The sequence below is a fragment of the Macrotis lagotis genome, chromosome X, assembly GCF_037893015.1.
Source record: "Macrotis lagotis isolate mMagLag1 chromosome X, bilby.v1.9.chrom.fasta, whole genome shotgun sequence".
NCBI lineage: Eukaryota > Metazoa > Chordata > Mammalia > Peramelemorphia > Peramelidae > Macrotis > Macrotis lagotis.
Window position 1 is genome coordinate 244,785,305 of NC_133666.1, and position 19,637 is coordinate 244,804,941.

General features: G+C 35.4%; 1 protein-coding gene across 3 annotated transcripts in view; it reads right to left on the reverse strand.

The window, feature by feature from the left end:
* Positions 1-527: 527 nt before the first annotated feature.
* Positions 528-19,637, reverse strand: part of ANKRD31 (ankyrin repeat domain 31) — a 201,089-nt gene continuing 181,979 nt past the window's right edge. For all 3 annotated transcript variants that reach the window (XM_074200453.1, XM_074200455.1, XM_074200452.1), the window contains one exon: positions 528-897. In XM_074200453.1, coding sequence (XP_074056554.1) covers positions 752-897 — 146 coding nt within the window. In that variant the 3' untranslated portion in view covers positions 528-751. The remainder of the gene's footprint in view (positions 898-19,637) is intronic.

A 19,637-nucleotide genomic window follows, 5' to 3' on the forward strand; every position in this document is an offset into this window, starting at 1 on the left:
CTGCAAGATGGATGGAAAGACATTGGTCCTTAGACCATAGCATCAGGGAAAATAACCACGTCTAGAGTTGAGGGTTCAATGGCAGGTAAGACGGTAAGTCCCAATGGTATTTCTATCTTACTGAATGGTTAGTAGTTGATGATTCCCTGCCTATTAAAATGGCATATAACCATGTTATCTCCATAACTGATAAAGAGGTGGGGGGATGTTTGAACATCCCGAAATTATAACCCTTGGAAGGAGGGAAGTAAAGTGAGCCCAAGTCAGAATGGAGTAGTATGATCTCTCTCCCATTGAAATGGACATAGGATTTTGCCTAGATAGATAGAAGAAAAAGGGGAGATCTGTCTGGGATATAGGTAGACAGAATAACCCTCTTGAACCCCCAAGATATATCATTTATCTCACAGAAAGAATTTCATTTCAGAAAACATAAATGAAGTTAGGTTAATGTAGGGAGCTAGATTGAGAGAGGGAAGTTCATATGAATGAGGAAAACAAAATCCAAGAATTGATTTAGTCACCTTTAAGATGGTTTTATTTCAACAGTAAAAAAAAATTCATTTTAACAGAAAGCTCAAGATATCTATAACATTAGTATATGTTCATATCACAAATCTTAGAATTTTAAAAGCAGAATTTAAAGTTAAAATAACCCTAATCAGATCCACAAGATAAAGTTTTAACTGATTCATAATGAAAACAAAATTTAAGGCTTCAAAGAAAATAAAACACGCAACTGTAACAGATCTCAGAATGGCCCATCCTTGCTTGTCATATAGAATTTCCAATGTTGGTCCATAATATTGCATGGAAGAAATTCTTGGTTGCTGATCAATAATATCTCATTTAGCTGAAGATAATGTGTGAGATTTTGTATTGAATCACTGGAAGGTCCTGTTAGAAAAGTTGACAAAATATTACTTAGGACTCTAAGTATGAGATTCTTAAAAATCATTAGCACCTAAGAGTTGGATCAGTTTGAGGGCAAGCATATCAGATTTTGTGGCCAAAGCAATTTTTTTCCCTAACTCCACTTTCATTATCTACACAGCATGCATGCAAACAAAATGGAACAAAGATTCAGAAATAGTTCCAGTATCTCCCAGCTCTCACTTCAAGCTTCCAGCTATGTTGCTAACAGGCTCTGGTATTTTCATTGTGATTATTTACACTTAGAAAAATCAGCAAATTCTACAAATCAGAGTTGATTGTCTAAATGTTAACAATGCAGGTTAGGAAGGAAAGAAATATTAATATTTATTGAGTGCTTACTATGGGGTTAAGCATTTTACCAATATTATCTCATTTGGTCCTCACAACAACCTTGAGAGATAGGTGATGTTCTGATTCCCATTTTATAGATGAGGAAACTGAGGCAGACAGCAGTAAAGGGACTTGACCCAGAGAACAGCTAGTATCTGAGGCTGTATTTGAATTGAGGTCTTCCTCAATGTAGGTGCTCTATCCATTGTGTTATGTAGCTGCCAAGATTAAGCATACAAGTATGTTGTCTGTACTATTCATGGCTTTTTCTTGAACAGCTGGTTGTTAAACATTTAATAGCATAACCCTGGATATGTAAGAGCAAAGTTAGGTCTATGCAGTCAGGACACAATTTAGAATGTCCGAAAGTTTTACTACATCTCACCAAGGTTTGGTTGTTCCCGGCTCCCTTCTGTTCTTGGAACTGTATAGATTGGATTCAGGAGAATAGACCCACTAAATCTTTTGGTTGTATTTACTACAGTGCACACCACACTCATCTGGTCAATGTTCACACAATCTGCCAAAACTCAATTCAAACACCACCCATGAGATATATATATATATATATATATATATATATATATATATAATATCATACATACATACATACATGGAGATATCTGTACACACACTAAAAGTCCCAGTGAAGTTTTAAGTTTGATAGTTTAAATATACATGTGTATGTGTGTATTAAACAGTTACTATGTTTCAGGTACTATGTTAAGTGCTCAAGATACAAAGACAAAAATGAAACAGTCCCCACGTACATGTACATTGTGTGTGTGTGTGTGTGTGTGTACACAATATGGGCCAATCATATATAATATAGTACATAATAGATTAAGCTCACATATACAGTATACTAAGTATACACATGTACAAATTGTGTGTGTGTGTGTGTATATACAGTCCACTATTACATATGAAACACTAGTGCATATATTATATATATATCAGACTCATGTATATATAAGTGTGTATGTGTATATACACTTTGATAGACAGACTGATAGTAAGGAAAGAAAGAAAGAGGATGGAAGGAAGAAAGGAAGGAAGGAGAAGGGAGGGAGGGAGGGAAGGAAGGAAGATAGGAAGGAAGGAAGGAAGGAAGGAAGGAAGGAAGGAAGGAAGGAAGGAAGGAAGGAAGGAAGGAAGGAAGGGATAGACCATATTTAAATAATTTCTGACTTTCCTGCCTCCTGGCTAGTGTGGCAATGTCTCAATCTGGGAATGCCTCTGGCATGGGACCTGCTCTTCTGGGTGGTAAGTACTTGGTCACCATGTGACATCATTATGGTCATTTCATATGATTAAGTTTACATATTTGACCTGAGAGGATTATTTAGGTATGCTGCCACCAAGAGGAAGTAAATTTCTTGGATAAGTGAAATTAAGAACTAGGCTTGGGTTACAATTATACAGAGTTTTAAGTAGCAGAAATGGAGGCGGGAGGCGGGTGGTGGCTGGATGGCTCAGATGGGGGGGGAGGGAAGGAGGCCTAGAGGGTAGGGACTGTTAATGTGGCACAGAGGTCAATCTAGTCTCCTTTGCAGATAGCAACCCCCCACAGAAAAGAAGTATGAAAACTATGGGGAGGAAGCCCTCTCCTTGGCATGTTGGTGCCCTAAAGCAAAAATAATTGTTTTCTTTATGCTAGTTACAGTTCTTGCAGGCATGATCAACATAAATAAAGATAAATATACAAAATACTCATCTAACAGAAATTTCCCCTATCTTAAAAACTAAAAATTTTGTTGCAAGAAAATCTAAATATTACTAAACTATGTTTAAGACTGGTATGTATGAAGGGAATTTTTAAAAAACCCACTAACTACTGTTTGCTCTCTTCCCAGTTGTTAACTATTATGAATTCATCATTGTAAAATAACTTTTATGCTTTTAGAGAGAATAATCCCTCCATCTTTTCCCCATCCACTTCCAGTAATTACCCTTCCAAACTTTTATATACCTCTCTGGCTCTGTGACTTGAGCAAGCCCCCAAAGCCCTTGCAGTCTTTTTTCAGCTGTAAATCTAGGACTTCAGTCTAAGCAATAAGGCTTGCTTTCCTTGGCAATCTGCTGCAATGATTCCTGTAGGTGTCAGTTCTTTCAAAGATCAGTCGACACTGAAGAAACAGGAATCAAAAGAATGTACCTTCTGAATGACTCTTTATGATGAACATGTATAATCAATATGACTACTTTTCTCTAATCACTTTCCAATTTATTTTCAATTTTTATTATATTTTTATTATCTTCTCTTACTCCTTGGTACTGGAAGCTGCTTTTGAGGTGTAACTTCATTTAAACAAAATGTTTCTCCTTACCAGCTTGAGTTCACAAGCCACATTCTTTTACAGATTGTCTCTCAATCATTCCCAGGAGCTGTTTCAGAAGGAGTCAGATTTTTTCTCCTAGAACATTTTTAAACGCTGGCACAAGGCTTTTGAATATAAATTCCAACTTGTTTCTTGACACTAGGCTAAACTGGTTTTGTTGGCAAGCAAATACAACCTTTACCGGAACCCTCTTGTCTGTTCAGCACCATTGAGTTTTTCCCCAAGTTATAAACTAGAACACATAAAATCCATAATCTAGGATTTGTCTTCCTGGTTAGCTCAGTTAGACAGAGAGTGGTGCTAATATTCTCAGGTCAAAGATTTCATCCTCATACAGATAAAAATTTTGTTACCTATTCTGATAAGTGTTAGCTATTTTCAATGCAATATATGTGACTATTTTGAGTCCACTTGACAAGAGATTAATAGCATTGTCTTTGAAGGGCAATACTCTAAAAGATTTAACTGGAACCATTATTAAGCATTACAGGATATATTGCTGGAAAGGACATTTGAAATCATTTAGCCAACTCCTTCATTTTACAGAAGATAAAATGGAGATCCAGAGAGATTGTGACTTACTCATATCCCACAAACTTTAAATAGAAAGATTGGGACTAGAATTCAGCTCTTCTCACTTGGAATTCTATGTTCCTTCCAGTACTCTGATTTAAATTAGTTCTAGGATCACTAAAATGATTTTTTCAAAGTACTCAAATTGCTTTATTTCTTCCTTCTTAATACTTTCTTTTAAAAATAACTTTGTGGAAGGTAGATTCAATTCAGGTAATATTGATGATAAAAAAAACCCCTGACATTTCCGTAGTACTTTAGGGTTTGCAAAATACTCAGCACATATAATCCCATTTGATTCTGACAACAACTCTGGGAGACAAGCACCACAGCATTATTATTATACCCATTTCACAAATGAGGGGAATGAGGCTAAGAGAATAAATGACTTGCCCAGGGTAACAAAATTGGTTGTATCTAAGCTGGGATTCAAATCTAGGCCACCCTGACTCCAAGCCTATTATTCCAGGCTGCCTTTTTCTGTCAAGACAATATTATTCTTATGGGAGTCTTGTGGCATCTTTAAGAAAAGCTATATTAATATAGCACAGGAATAATGCAAATATCTAAAAACAAAGTTTTTAGATCTAAAAACAAAGTTCCAACAATGATGAGCTCAGGAACAAATTGGAGGCTGATTGATTACAGTTACTCTCATATGGAGTTGGGGATTCCTAATGATAATAAAAAGGGAAGCTAGGTGAGCAGCAGAGCTATTATTATACCCATTTCACAAATGAGGGAAATGAGGCTAAGAGAATTAGGACCTAGAGTAAGTTACTATACCCTGTTGTCTCAGTTTCCTCATCTAAAATGAGCTGGAGAAGGAAATGGAAAACCAACCACTCTAGTATCTTTGCCAAGAAAACCCCAAATAGGATCATGAAGAGTTTGGACATGACTGGAAATGACCAAACAAGTCACAAGAATAATAATGAGTTAGTAGAGGAGGTACCTAGTGTCCTGGGTCAGATGGTAGAAGGCCCAGCACCTCAGATTTACTACTGTAACAGCAATTCTTCCAGCAACCCCCTGGAAGTGCCATACAGCAAAGAGTATATATAAATATCAGCCAACTCAGTAAACTTCTCTTTTCAGATTTCCCAGGATAGACTCCTCTTTGATATGACAAATTGCCCCTTGGAAAATTGACTACTTCTTAACTAAATGTTAATTAAACTATTTTAGAAGCCTTTCCAAAGGTACTTTGGACCTTTGGTAAACATATATGATATTATTGTCAGATTATAAATAATAGTAGAGATAATGGAGATATTGGCAACTATGTTCCTAGTTGCTGACTAATCTTGAGTGTTAAGATTTGGTAGTAAAGTAAACCCCCAAACCCTTGAATTTATAAATCTAGCAGTCAATTAATCAGTTGACTGATTTATTTTTACAAATACAAGCATGTCCTGGCACAAAGTAGACCCTTAATAAATGCTTGTTGACTGAATGAGAAACCCTTAGAATCAAGAAAATGGGAAAATACTTTACTGATACAAACTGAGACATCACAGCTTACTGTTATTAGTAATATCAGAATAACTATCTTTTATATTTACATGGTATATGCATTTATGTGCTTTCCCATACTTGATAATATTTGATTCTCTTTTCCCTGATTCAGTCCCAAAACAGTCTAAGGAAAGAAGGAGCATTAGCTAGAAGTTCAAGAAGAAACCAGCAATTGCAAAGAAGACTGGCTTTTCCCTCTCAATTGAACTAGATGTTATAGTATTATAGATATAGACATGTTGTAGTGGTTTACATTACCTATTTTTTACCTGTTTTTGGTTTGTTTAGAGGTTAGTAAAAATAACTAAACATTTTATAATAAGAGTCATCTCGTCTTAAAAGTTGATTTAGCTAAGCACTCCTTATTGTCTGATAGCTACAATCTTTGTGGGAGCTATGAGCAAGGGGAAAAAGTGCCAACATCACAAATAAAAGATGGGGAAGGGCTGGTGAAACATCATTTTGCTTGAAAAAGATCTGGGGGTTTTAATGGATTAATATGGTTCAATATGAGACAGAAATAGGATGTGGAAGCCAAAATAATAACTATTATGAACTTGAGATATGTTAAGAGAGGTATAGTTTAATGCATATTGTTGTAGTTGTGAACTGATCCAAACATTTTAGAGAGCACACGCTCTTTGATACATAATACCACCACTAGGTCTTTATCCCAAAGAGAACATAAAAAAGGAAAAGAACCTGTATATACAAAAATACCTTTTTTTTATTGACTGAATGAGAAACCCTTAGAATCTAGAAAATGAGAAAATACTTTACTGATACAAACTGAAGCACCAAAGCTTAATGTTATTGTTATTAGTTATTAATAATATCAGCATAAAATTAGAAATTCAGGAGGGAATGACTATACAAATTATGTTATATGAATGTAATAGAATAAATACTATAATGCAATAAGAAATGACAAACAAGAAGATTTTAGAAAAACCTGGAAAGACATATATGAACTGATGCTGAGTGAAGTGAACAGAATTAGAACACTGTCCACAGTAACAATGTTATGGAATGATCAATTATGAAAACCTGGAATGAGGCTAAGAGAATAAATGACTTGCTCAGCAATACAATGAACCATGGCAATTCCAAAGGACTTATTATAGAGAATGTAATCCACATCCAGAAAAAGAACAGGTGGAATTTGAATGCAGATTTAATCACAATATTTTCACTTTTTCTTTTTTTGTTATTTTTCTGTTTTGATTTGTTTCTTCTTCTACAACATGACTATTGTGATAATGTTTTCATGACTGCACATATATAACCTACTTAAAAATTCTTCTTTTTAGGGAGGGGGCAGGGAAGAAAAGGAGGAATTAAATTTGGAATACAATTTTTTTTTTAAAACATGAATGTTAAGGGGTGGCTAGGTGGAACACTGGCCCTGGAGTCAGGAGTACCTGAGTTGAAATCCAGCCTCAGACACTTAATAATTACCTAGCTGTGTGGCTTGCGCAAGCCACTTAATCCCATTTGTTTTGCAAAAATCTAAAAAAAAAAAAGAAAGTTAAAAATTGACTTTGCAAGTAATTGTAAAAAAATGAAATACTATTTTAAAAAAGGAGAGGCATAGTTTAAAGGAATAAAGAGATGTGGTCTGAAGTGCATTGTTCAGTTCAGAGAACAATAATTTTAGAAGGACATTGCTCTCCATCAGCATGCTGAAGGGTTTTGAGTCTATGTGACATGAAGATCTATTGAAGAGGTGAGTGACATTTAGACTAGTACCACAGCTGGGACATGACAACTGGCTCCATCATGTGAATGAGAGATTATGTATGTTCTGTTTGGGTTCCAGAGGGCAGAACCAGATCATATAACATAAAGAGACAAATTTAGGTTTAATCTCAGAAAAAGTTTCTGACAATTATAATTGTATCATAGTGGAATAGAGTACTACTGGAGATAACACTGTATTTTCCTTCATTGGATGTCATCAAGCAGAGGCTGGATGAGTACTTGTCAATTATGTTACAGTAGGAATTCCTTAGTGCTATTGAGGTTGGACTAGATGACTGCTGAGGTCCCTTTAAAAAAGAAATTTTTAACTTGGGGTCTATAAATTTATTTTTTAAAAATATAACTTTTGTTGTTTAGTTATTTCAGTCACGTTTGACTCTTAGTGATCCAAGCTGGGGTTTTCTTGGCAAAAATACTGGAGTGGTTTAACATTTCCTTCTCTTATTCATTTTACAGATTAAGAAAACTGAAGCAAAAAGAGGTAAATGACTTGCTCAGGGTCACTTAGCTAGTAAACATTTGTAAGTTTTGGGGGCTGGATTTGACTTCAGTTCTGGCTCTCTATCCACATTGCTGCCTAGCCTTATTTTAAAAAAAATTGGTCTCTTTGTAATTCTATGTATTTTTTTTACATTTAAAAATATTATTCTGAAAAAAAGTGTACCCAGGATTCACCAGATTACCAAAACACAGAACAGTTTAAGAGCCTCCTGTTTTTTCTAAATGTTATTTATTTTTTCCAACTATATGCAATGATAGTTTTCAACAATCATTTTTTCCTCCATCCCTTTTGTTCCCCTCCCCCGACAGAACACAATCTAATATTATAAATGTATAACTATGTTAAACATAAATCCATATTAACTATGTTGTAAGAGAATTGAAACAAGCAAAAAAATTAAGAGTGGAAAAATAACAAAACAACTTTTGAAAATTGAAGTTAGTAAGCTTTGGTCTGCATTTAAGCTCCATAATTCCTATTCTGGAGGTGGATGGCATTTTCTATCACAAGTTTTTAGAATTGTCTATGATTATGGTACTGCTGAAATGAACAGATCACTCAAAGTTGTTTTTCTGGTTCTGTTCACTTCACTCAGCATCTGTTCATGCAAATCTTTCCAGGCTATTCTGAAGTCCTATCCCTCATGATTTCTTATAGAACAATATTATTCCATCACATTCATATACTACAATTTGTTCAGTCATTACCCAATTGAGGGCATCCCCTCAATTTCCAATTATTTGCCACTACAAAAAGAGCAGCTATAAATATTTTTGTACATGTAGGTTTTTTTTTTACCTTTTTTAAAAATCTGTTTGGGATACAGATCTAGTACTGGGTATTGCTGGATCAAAGAGTATGCACAGCTTTATTACCCTTTGAGCATAGTTCCAAATTGCTCTCCAAAAGGGTTGGATCAGTTCACAATTCCACCAACAATGCATTTGTGTCCCAATTTTCCATATCCCATTCAAACTGATAATTTGCCTTTCTAGTCATATTAAGTAATCTGATAGGTGTGAGGTGGTATCTCAGAGTTCTTTTAATTTGCATTTCTCTAATCAATAATGATTTAGAGTATTTTTCATATGACTATAAGCTTTACTTTCTTCATCTGAGAACTGCCTTTTGAAATTCTTTGACCATTTATCAATTGGGGAATGATTTGTATTCTTACAAATTTGACTCAGTTTTCTATATATTTTAGAAATGAGTCCTTTATCAGAAACACTAGTTGTAAAAATTGTTTACCAACTGCCTTCCTTTTAATCTTGGTTGTATTGGTTTTATTTGTGCAAAAACTTTTCAATTTAATGTAAACAAAATAACCCTTTTTGTATTTTATGATGTTCTCTCTCTTCTTTGATCATAAACTGTTCTCCTTTTCATAGATCTGATAAACTATTCCTTGTTCTCCTAACTGGTTTATGCTATCACCTTTTATGTCTAAATCCTGTTCCCTTTTTGACCTTATCTTGGCATAGAGTATGAGGTATTAGTCTATGCCCAGTTGCTGCCATACTATCTTCCAGTTTTCCCAGAATTTTTTTTTAAATCAATGAGTTAGTTCTTATCCCAGAAGCTAAAATCTTTGAGTTTATCAAACAACAGATCACTATAGTCATTTACTACTGTTCCTTTGAACCTAATCTATTCCAACTGAACTACCATTCTATTTCTTAACCAGTACCAAATAGTTTTGATGGCTAGTGCTTTATAATATAATTTGAGGTCCCTGTTTCAAACTAAAATTGTGTCATTTTGATTTTGTTTTAGTAGCCAAATAACAGATATTTTGTAAGCAGTAGGTAAAAGGTCAAATGCTTTATTCATCTCCAAAATAGGAGTCAGTGCTAGAAGTTATCAGGGACAAGGAGAATCAAAGGAGTGAGGGCTGTAGTCACAATCCACCAAAGTCCTAAATGTGGCACACATAATACACCTTGTAAATGAAGTTCAAGAGCACCTAAGGAGCTCTGCTTTTGTTTCTAACAATAAATCATTATCATTCTGTTCACACAGAGAACATCACCAACCAAGGTACAAAATAGTAGGCAGGATATCCAAAGGGAGCAACATGCCTCCTTTTCTAACTGATATTATGTTGAAAATAGAGCAGACAGACTAAAAATGTGGTGTTTCAGAAGATGGAACAAAATTGAAAAAAACTGTGGGCAGGCAGGCCCATAAGGAACAGTAAACTCATATAGAGAGACAGTGTGTTTGGTGGAAAGGACATTGAGTTTGGGATTAGGATACATTTGTTCAAATCTAGTGTCCAATATTTCCTAGCAATATGACCCCAAGAAAATCACTGAGACTCAGTTTTTTCCCTCTGTTAAAAAAGGGATAATAACCTATTTTTTAAAAAAATCTGTGGTGATGAAACAGCTAAAGAGGGAGGGTTAGGGAAAAAAAAACCTCTTCTTGGGCAAAAAGTGGTCTCCAGTGGCCCTGAAGTAATGTCGAGTTATCTTTATATGTGCCCTATAGACACAAATGTATGTGATATAATAAGTAGAAGGCTGGCATTGCAGTTAAGAACACATGGGCTCCTCTTTGGGCTCTGATATGTACTAGCTATATGAGAGTATATCCCTTAAGCTCTCAGTGTTCCAGTCAAGTCTTCAGGGCCAAAATTTCAAAGGATTAGTGCTGATCTGCTTTGGTTGAGGATATCTCTACACCAGAAGTTCCCCACAAATTGATTAAAAATTACAGGTCTAGACCCACACAAACCAGCAACAAACCTCTGTGAACTGCAAAGTCAAAGAGATTAAATGGTAATTGCAACAGAGAATTCCTTAGCTTTCCAAGATCTGGGTAAGAGCTCCAAGAGAAATTACTTTCTCTCATATCCAAACATTCTATCTGGATCAAAGAGGCTACTGGCAATCTGACAGTACAGAAATAACATGTGATGGCAGGTGTGTACAATGGGCTACTTGGGAAATTCCAGTGAAACAGCCTCAAAGGGCAGCTGGCTCAAAAACAGGGAGGAGACATCACCACTTTACATACTCTCCTAGGAGAGGCTGTCTCAAGCAGCAGGCCCAGTATATATTGACTATATTTTAGGCCAATTGACTTTTCAGTGCTTTAAGCAATGTTCTCAGACTATAAATTGCAGAAAAGGTGCCAACTGCATTGGTAGAAACAATTTCCTCATTTAAAAAAACTCACTATATCAATAAAATCATGGGTTCATGCCATATCTTTATGTAATTATCCATGTAATTATTTTCCTGTTCACCTTAACTTTTAAAAATGATGAACTAAATTAATAATGCCAGCAGTAAGATTAATTTAACTTCTAATCTAGGAGCTACTATTTCTTATGACCTTTTCCCTTGTTGCTTAATGTCCCCAAAATTAAAAAGAAAATCTTGGTTATTTTTAAAAGTGTGTTGGGGGATATAGCAGAGAGTCACTGATTTTTGAATTAGAGGATTTCCTGGATTAGAACTCTAGCCCTGCCACTTATTATCTAAATGATCTTGGGTAAGTCATTTAATCTCTCTAGGATTCTATTTTCTCATCTGTAAAATTAGGTGGGGTAGACTTATTAAACTCTAAGGCCCATTCCTGCTTTAAATCTTTAATTCTGGTACCACTGAAACATTAAGAACCTATTAAATACATTAATTCAATTCACATGATTTGAAATTGTTCCAAAGAACTTGGGGTAGGCTATATTTTTATTATGATTACAGAATGAACTTTTGCTCACTCATTCTAAATGGAAAATACATGCATATGTATATACATATGCATACACAAACCCATTTATAGTCAGAAATGCAATTCTAATTCAAGGCAAAATGCTTAACAATTATTTTGACAGATGGTTACAAAATACAACCTTCCAAGTCACATTGGATAAAATAGTCCATCATGGTGCCTCTAAATGAAAGCTTTCTGTTCCTTTGTAGAAAGGTATTCTGGGAGATATCTTTAGTGATAGAGAGTTCAGTGGCTGATCTGTAAAACTAAAATAAAAATTTAATTTGAATTTTGTTCAAGGGGCTTGTGAGTAAGTCACAGGCATTATCTGGGAATCTACCACGTGCCAGATATTGTCTCAAGGACTGGGAACACAAAGATTAGCAAAAATAATGGGGAAGGCAAAATGTAAATAACTGTGAGTTATCTTAAAAGATTTATGCAAAGTAGATGGAAGGTATCTTGGAGGGAAGTCACATTTGTGTCTATAGACACATATGAAGTCATCAAGAAAGGCCTCTATCAGAGGTGATTTAAGATTAGACTTGAAGGAAGCTAGGAAAGCTAAGACACTTAGAAAAGCACATACATGGGTATGAAAATTTTACTGGAACCAGTCAAATAGAATTGGACCTTATATTTAGATTTGAATCCTAACTCTACTTCTCTGAGAAAACTTCCATCTAGAAAGATGATCCTTTAAGTTGGAGAAAAAATGAGTTGTTCTGTTTCATAGAGGAACATTCAGGTGATATGGTGGGAATTTTCCTTTTGAGCAAACAATAGCAAAAAGCCATTTGGGGTTAAGATTATCTATATAAAAAAAGAAACTATTAAATGAGATTCCTTGAACTTTATGAATTAGGACAATGAAAATTTAACAAGAGTATAAGAAAAAAATTCAAAACACAAAATAGCCAGAGTAGAATGCATAAAAAATAAAGAGCTTAAAAATAATACTCCCTGTAGCCAGGGATGAGTGTTGTAGGAACACTTTTTTCCCTTTAGTCTGTGATGCTTAGATGTTGGGAAGTATTCAGTCTCATAAACTAGAGAGACATGCTAATTTGTATACTACATTAAAAAATGGGTAGAAAATAAACTAAAATTTCAGTATTAAGGATAGAGGAGTCTTTCTTCAAACATGTTGATTTACAATAACATGCCACTGGGTCATAAACCATCTTTGTGAAAAGGATAACTCTGACTTTCTTGGAGAGGGCTGTTCTGTTTTCAAATGTGTTCATATGATGTGTCCCCATCAAAGAAATGCCATAATTAGTGTACATTAAATGACAGTTCTAGAAGAGAAAGAATACAAGAGAAATGTGTTTTCCTCACAGGTGAATAAATTGAAGTTAATGTGTTTGAGTGCCTTGGAAACCATGGTGACAGTGCACATAAATATACAAAGATGCTTTCCCAGATAAATAGATGGAATGAGTTCTTTCTTCTGAGGGTATTTCTGTTCAGCAGCTTTGTGTGGTAGACATTTTTTACTGTGTCCTGAAAGGCTGGTAGAATTTTGGAAAGAGAGTGGGAATTTTACTCTCTTTAAATCTGTACTAAAGAGAAGTGAAGAGTTTTTATGGCAAAGAACCTAGAACAACATGAAAGGAAAAATGTCTAGCATAAAGTCATTAAAATATTAAGACATAATGTTTCACAATGGTCCGGTCCTCTAGTTCCTATGGCCCTTTAGTATGCATGTCTATCTGGGTCTTTCAGACAAATCGTAGTACTACTATTATCACCAACACTAACATTACCATTACTTCTGTTATTACTGCTACTACCATAACAATCACCACCAGCATCACCAATACCACCCACCACCATCACCACACAAATATTATGAAATTTCTTTTTTTTTTTTAATTTTATTTATTTAAGGCAATGGGGTTAAGAATAACTTGCCCAAGGTCACGCAGCTAGGCAATTGTTAAGTGTCTAAGGCTGGATTTAAATTCAGGTCCTCCTGACTTCAGGGCTGGTGCTCTATACACTGTGCCACTTAGTTGCTCTCAATTTTGAAATTTCTAAAACTTAAAACTATAATGCATTTATCATTATTATTATAGCTATGATGTATTCATTCCTGAAGAACCATAGATTCTTTATAAGGGAGTGGTCCCCTTGTGTCTTCAGAATTTAATTCTAAGTTTCCCAATTCTCTTGGACTTAATTTCAATCTAAGATATACTTATCCTCTCTGAGGCTCAAACTCAGGACTTTCAGATTATGAGCCTAACACACTGTCTACTGTGCTAAGAAGGTGAGGGCAGCTGGGTGCTGCAGAGTACCGGTCTCGGAATCAGGAGGACTTGAGTTCAAATCCAGCCTCTGACACTTGCTGTGTGAACTTGGGTAAGTTACTTAACCCTGATTGCCTTGCATCCAGGGTCATCTCTAGTTGTCCTAATTCATATCTGGCCATTGGACCCAGATGACTTTGGAGGAGAACGTGAGGCTGGAAACTTAGCATGGCATCCCCTCACTCAAATCCAATTCAACCGCTTCTCATGGCATCACCTCACTGATGGTGAAGTCTTCTTTGAAAATGAAGGACAAACATTATGAGATACTACTTCTTCCTCTAAATTATTTGAAACCTGCTTTCCTAATATCTAGAGTGTTTGTCAGATTATGCCTAGAAATGTCAATGAAGTATGGATGGGTCACTTCCTCTAATTATTCCCTTCATTTTCCACACAATAACCAAGTCCTCTGTTGAATCAGATTCAGTATGGCTGATTTTTCTACCTTTTGAAGAATGAAATTAGCAATAGGGCAAGTCAAAAAAATTACGAGCTGCTCTGTTTTTGACATATAGAGCACTTCAACAAATTTCTGGATAGCTGAAATCTCCCATCATTACTATATCATGCTTCTGTCAGGCCTAAAGTCTATTTTCCCCAACTCATCTATTTCTTCTTTCTGTATTAGAGAGCTGTGATAATATTTGATTACAAAATCACTTGTTTCTTTCTCCATTGAGATTCCTCTAAATTCTATGTTTGCTCTTCTGATTTCTGGACTTCTTAATATAAAATGTTCCTCCTACCCTCCTTCTTATCCTGTTCCTTTTGAATAAGGTATGCCTATCCTAAGACACATTTTAGTCACGGGCCCACCAAGTCTCCATGATGTCAACTGAGGTCAAATTAGCTTCTTAATATTGTAATATTGAGCCCTCTAGTTCTTCTGCTTGGTGACCTTTAACACTGGACATTTGTGTATAAATATTTGAGGCCATGGGTTCTACTAGCTGGTCATTTCTTGAATTTTGCCTGCTGTAAACTTCTGGGTATCTGAAATGCTGTTCTTTAACCTTTAACCCTAGCTAGTCTTTATGATATCGAGCTTAATGGATAGATATTGATAGATATACAAAGACCAATAATTGTCTTCCCCATCATTTTTAAGTTTAAAGCTCTTCTGATTATATTTGTAAAACACATGGCAAATAAATTATATTATCAATCAGTCAGTATTTTTAAGTGCCTACCATATGCCAGGCCTTGTGCCAAGCACTGGGAATACAAAAAGAGGCAAAAGACAGCCCATGCCCTCAAGAAACTTACAGTCTAATAGGGATGACAATAAGCAAATAAATATATACATAGCAGGGGAAATACATGATAAATAGGAAATAATTAACAGAAGGAAGGTAGTATAATTAAGGAGGGCTGGAAAAGGCTTCCAGTAAAAGATGGGGTTTTAGTTAAAGGAAGTTAAAGGAGTTAAAGGAAGACAGAGAAGTCAGAAGGCAGAGTTGAGAAGAGAGAGTATTCTAGGCACCAGGAACAGCCAGGATGCCAGTGTCACTGAATCAAAAGTATGTGGCAGAGAGTGAGGTATAAGAATACTGGACCAGAAAGGGAGGAGGTGCTCTGAATATCAAACAAAACTACAAAGCATTTTAAATCCTGGAAGTAATAGGGTATCACTGGAGTTTTCTGAGTAAAGGAGACCTGCACTTTAGGAAATGGATTGGAGTAGGGAGAAACTTGAGGTAGGCAGTCCTGCCAGCAAGCTAATGCCATAGACCAGGCATGAGTGATGAAGGCAGGGTCAGAAAAGAGAAGGAGGATATACAACAGGCCTTGGAGAAAGCTTGGATTTAGAGGCTGAGAGTCAGGGAGGAGTCAAGGATAATGCCCAGGTTTCAAGGCTAAGGGATTAGGAGGATGGTGTTGCCCTTTACAGTAAAAAGAGAAAAAAGAGAATGTAGTAGGAGGGGAGGGCTTAGGGGGAAGGATAATGAGTTCTATTATATATATATATATATATATATATATATATATACACACACACACACACACACACACACACACACACACACACACACACACACATATATATGTATATTGAATTTAAGATGCTTTCTGGACATTCAGTTCTAAGTGGTTGAAAAGCAGTTGATAATGTAAGATTGGAAATCAACAGAGAAACTGGGACAAGATAGATATGAGAATCATCAGCATAGAGATGATAGTTCAAGTGAGATTATCTAAAAACAATGATATAGGAGAAGAGAAGAAGATCACAACAGAATCCTGAGCAACACCTATGTTAGAGTTAATAGCTTCTGTGATAGTACTCTATCCCGGGTGTCTGTCATCCATATATTTTAAATTACAGTTCAGAGGTAAAAGTTCTCTTCTCAGATACCACCTTTGGACAGCTATTCATTTTCTCAAATCAATTTAATCTTCTACATGTCTTGTTTTCAATAGGTAACATGGAAGTAAACACATTCTATGTCTCTATGTGCTTCAATTTTTTGTCCAAGACTGTGTAAGCATTGGTAATCCTTTTTATTCTTCTGGCAATATTGTATTCGCATGAATCACTAGAAGTCAGTAATAGTACTCCATTTTGGTAAATCTGGATGGATTTTAGTTTATGTTTTATATGCAAGGTCAATCTTTGATAATATCAAGAATACAAATTACTGAAGGAAAGCACAACTTCTGGGAAAACTGGAAACTAATTAGGCAGAAATTAGATTTTGATGGATATTTTCCACAATCTGTGAAAATAAGTTCCAGTGGATATGTTACTTAAATAAAAAGGTCCCATAATAAAAAAAAATTATGGAAGAGGAAATCTCTTTGACAACTATGTCCCACAGGAAATTCTTAATCAAATAAGACAGAAGAGATAGTAAAAGACAAAATAGATAAGTTTAATTAAACAAAATCAGAAAGTTTTCACGTGAAACAAAATCAATGTAGCTAGAAAAAAGAGAAATTATCTAATAGGAAAAACAATCTTGGCATGAAAAACTTTGATAAATGTCTGATAACCAAAATATATAGAGAACTGATACAAATACATGACCAAGAGTCTTTCCTTGATAGACTGGACAAGGTAGTCCAGGGATATGACTCTCAAAGGAAAATCCACAGGATATTTTCAACTAAGTAAAATATTGCTGCAGTTGCTAATAATAAACCAGATGCAAAGTAAGACTAAATTTAACATTTCATATCATATCCTTTAAAATGGCAAAAATAATATGACAGAAAGAGTTGATATTGGAGGGAACATGGGAAGACAGTTTCTTGGTTGATGCTGGTGAAGCTGTGAGTTTTTCTAACCTTTTAAAAAATGAGAAATACATAAAACTATACATGCCCCTTGACCCAAAGATAGCTCTGCTGAGTAAGTACCATAAAGAAGCTAAACACAGAAAGATCACACATGTATCAAAATATTCACAGCAGTACCTTCTTTGAAGGCAAAAAAATGAAAATAAGGTAGGTACTGACTATCTAGAGAATTGATGAGCAAATGATATATGAATATGATGGAATATTATTACATCATTTAAAGCAATGAATATAAGTCAGAGAAATATATAAAGATTTATTTGAACTAATTCACAGTAAAGTATGCAGAAACAAGAGAAAATTATATACAAAAGCTATAATAACATAAACAAGAACAACAGTAAAGGCAGTCAAACTCAGATTAATTGTAATGACCTATCTTAAAAGGACTTACAATGGATCATACACAATCAGATGGTTGCCATGGCTGTTGGTTTTAAATGTTGTCCTCTTTTTCTGCAAAGGATATACATCTGTGTGTATGTGTGTGTGCACGTGTGTGCACCTGTAATCTTTTACCAAGACTTTCTCTCCCCGACTCTACCTCCACTTTAGTGCATATTCTCATCACCTATGCCTGGGTTATTGCATTAGTCTGCTAGTGCAGCCAAAAGGAAAAGGCTGATATGATAATCTTCTCAATATGAAGTAACTAATGGCCACCTAGAAGCATTTTCCCGTTAGTTTTCTGCTACTGTATGATATATATATGTTTCACTATCAAGGGTCTGATATTAAAATCTCTCCAATTATTCTGTATCAATATTTTCATACAGAAAAGAAAGAGAGCAAAAGTCTTGCCTACAAATGCTTCCCACATCCCCTTTCTCTGTTTGCAACATGATAAAAGGTTTAAAAATTTTCCAACTTTCCAAGTCCTTGGGTTTCTGTCAGGCACCTCAAAGTAATCAAGTAAATATGAAATCTAAATCAAAGGAGTTATAGCAGAATTCCTGCCCAAAGCCTCCAGAATGCCAGCTGGGACTTGCTTGTAAATTCCTCAGCATAGACAAAGTTACTAAGAGCATCTGAATCTGGTTAGCACAATGTCACCCCCACAAATCTCGAATTAGCATTAACATTTCCTGAAACATCTGAAAGGGAGAACTGGGATTTTTTAAAAAAGATAATCATGACAGGAAACAGCTTATGTTGGCAGCAAAAAGGGTAGTATAGCTAATTTCCAATTCTATGATTGCCAAAAGAAAAACAGTGGAATTAGGGGAATTCTGGGGATGAAGTAGAAGTCATTGTTCAATAAATTATTTGCTGTCTAGTTAATTTTTCTCCTTGCCAGGACTTTCTATGTTCATGGTATGGCAGAGACACTAAAAAAAAAGAAAGAAGAGCCAGAGGATGCCATTGTTGGAATGAGAGGAAGAGGTGATATAATACAACTTTAGTTTTCAAAAATTCATGGTGGCCTTCATCTTCACATTTATGGAAATTAGAGAATGGATTACTGTTAGGAACTGTTGTGTGTAGGAGCACTGTAAATTATCGTCACCTGATGTCCTTGAGCACCAGAACCTTATTTTACTAAGTGCCATGGGAGTGGGAGTGGATTAGAGACTGGGAAGGATATTTAAGCACTTGTATTCTGGTGAATAAATGGAGACAGTGGTTCACAAAGGGGTAGCTTGTCTTCTTTGTCTCCTGCCCCTTCAATGCTTGCCTGGAGAAGATTGAGGGAATCCAGAAAGGGATTTAACATGTGACATCCATACAAGGACTTAATAGATTGCAATCCTGGTAAGGGGAATATAGTAATTTATGCTTCTAAAATTTGGTTAATTCCAGCTGATGTATACCAAAGACTTACAAAGTTAGGAGCTAAGGTTCTACAATAGTGCTTTGCTTTTATTGTCACAAATTTATCAATCATGTACTATATTCAAAGCATGCCAAGGATGTGAATGATGCAATGGTTTCTTCTCACAAGAAACTTATTTTCTATTGTGGGGATATAACACTTAAATAGCTAAGTAAATATAAAATAATTAGAGATGAGAGAAAGTACTAACAATGGGGGGCATCAAGGAAAGCATTATTGGGAGGTAATAGTGACCAAATCTTGAAGGAAGCTAAGAATTCTAAGGGGCAGGGGTGAGGAAGAACAGGCATAGGATAGGGGTCAGTCTGTTCAAGAGTATGGAAATGAGAGTTGGAACACAAATCTCGGTTGAAAAGATTAGCTGAAATATAGATACGTGAAAGGGAATAATGTGAAATAATGTTTGCAAAGGGAGGCTGAGGCCAGAGTGTAGAAATCTTTAAATGACTTGTATCTTGGCCTAGAGGCAACAGAAAACTGTTGAAGTTTATTGAGTAAGG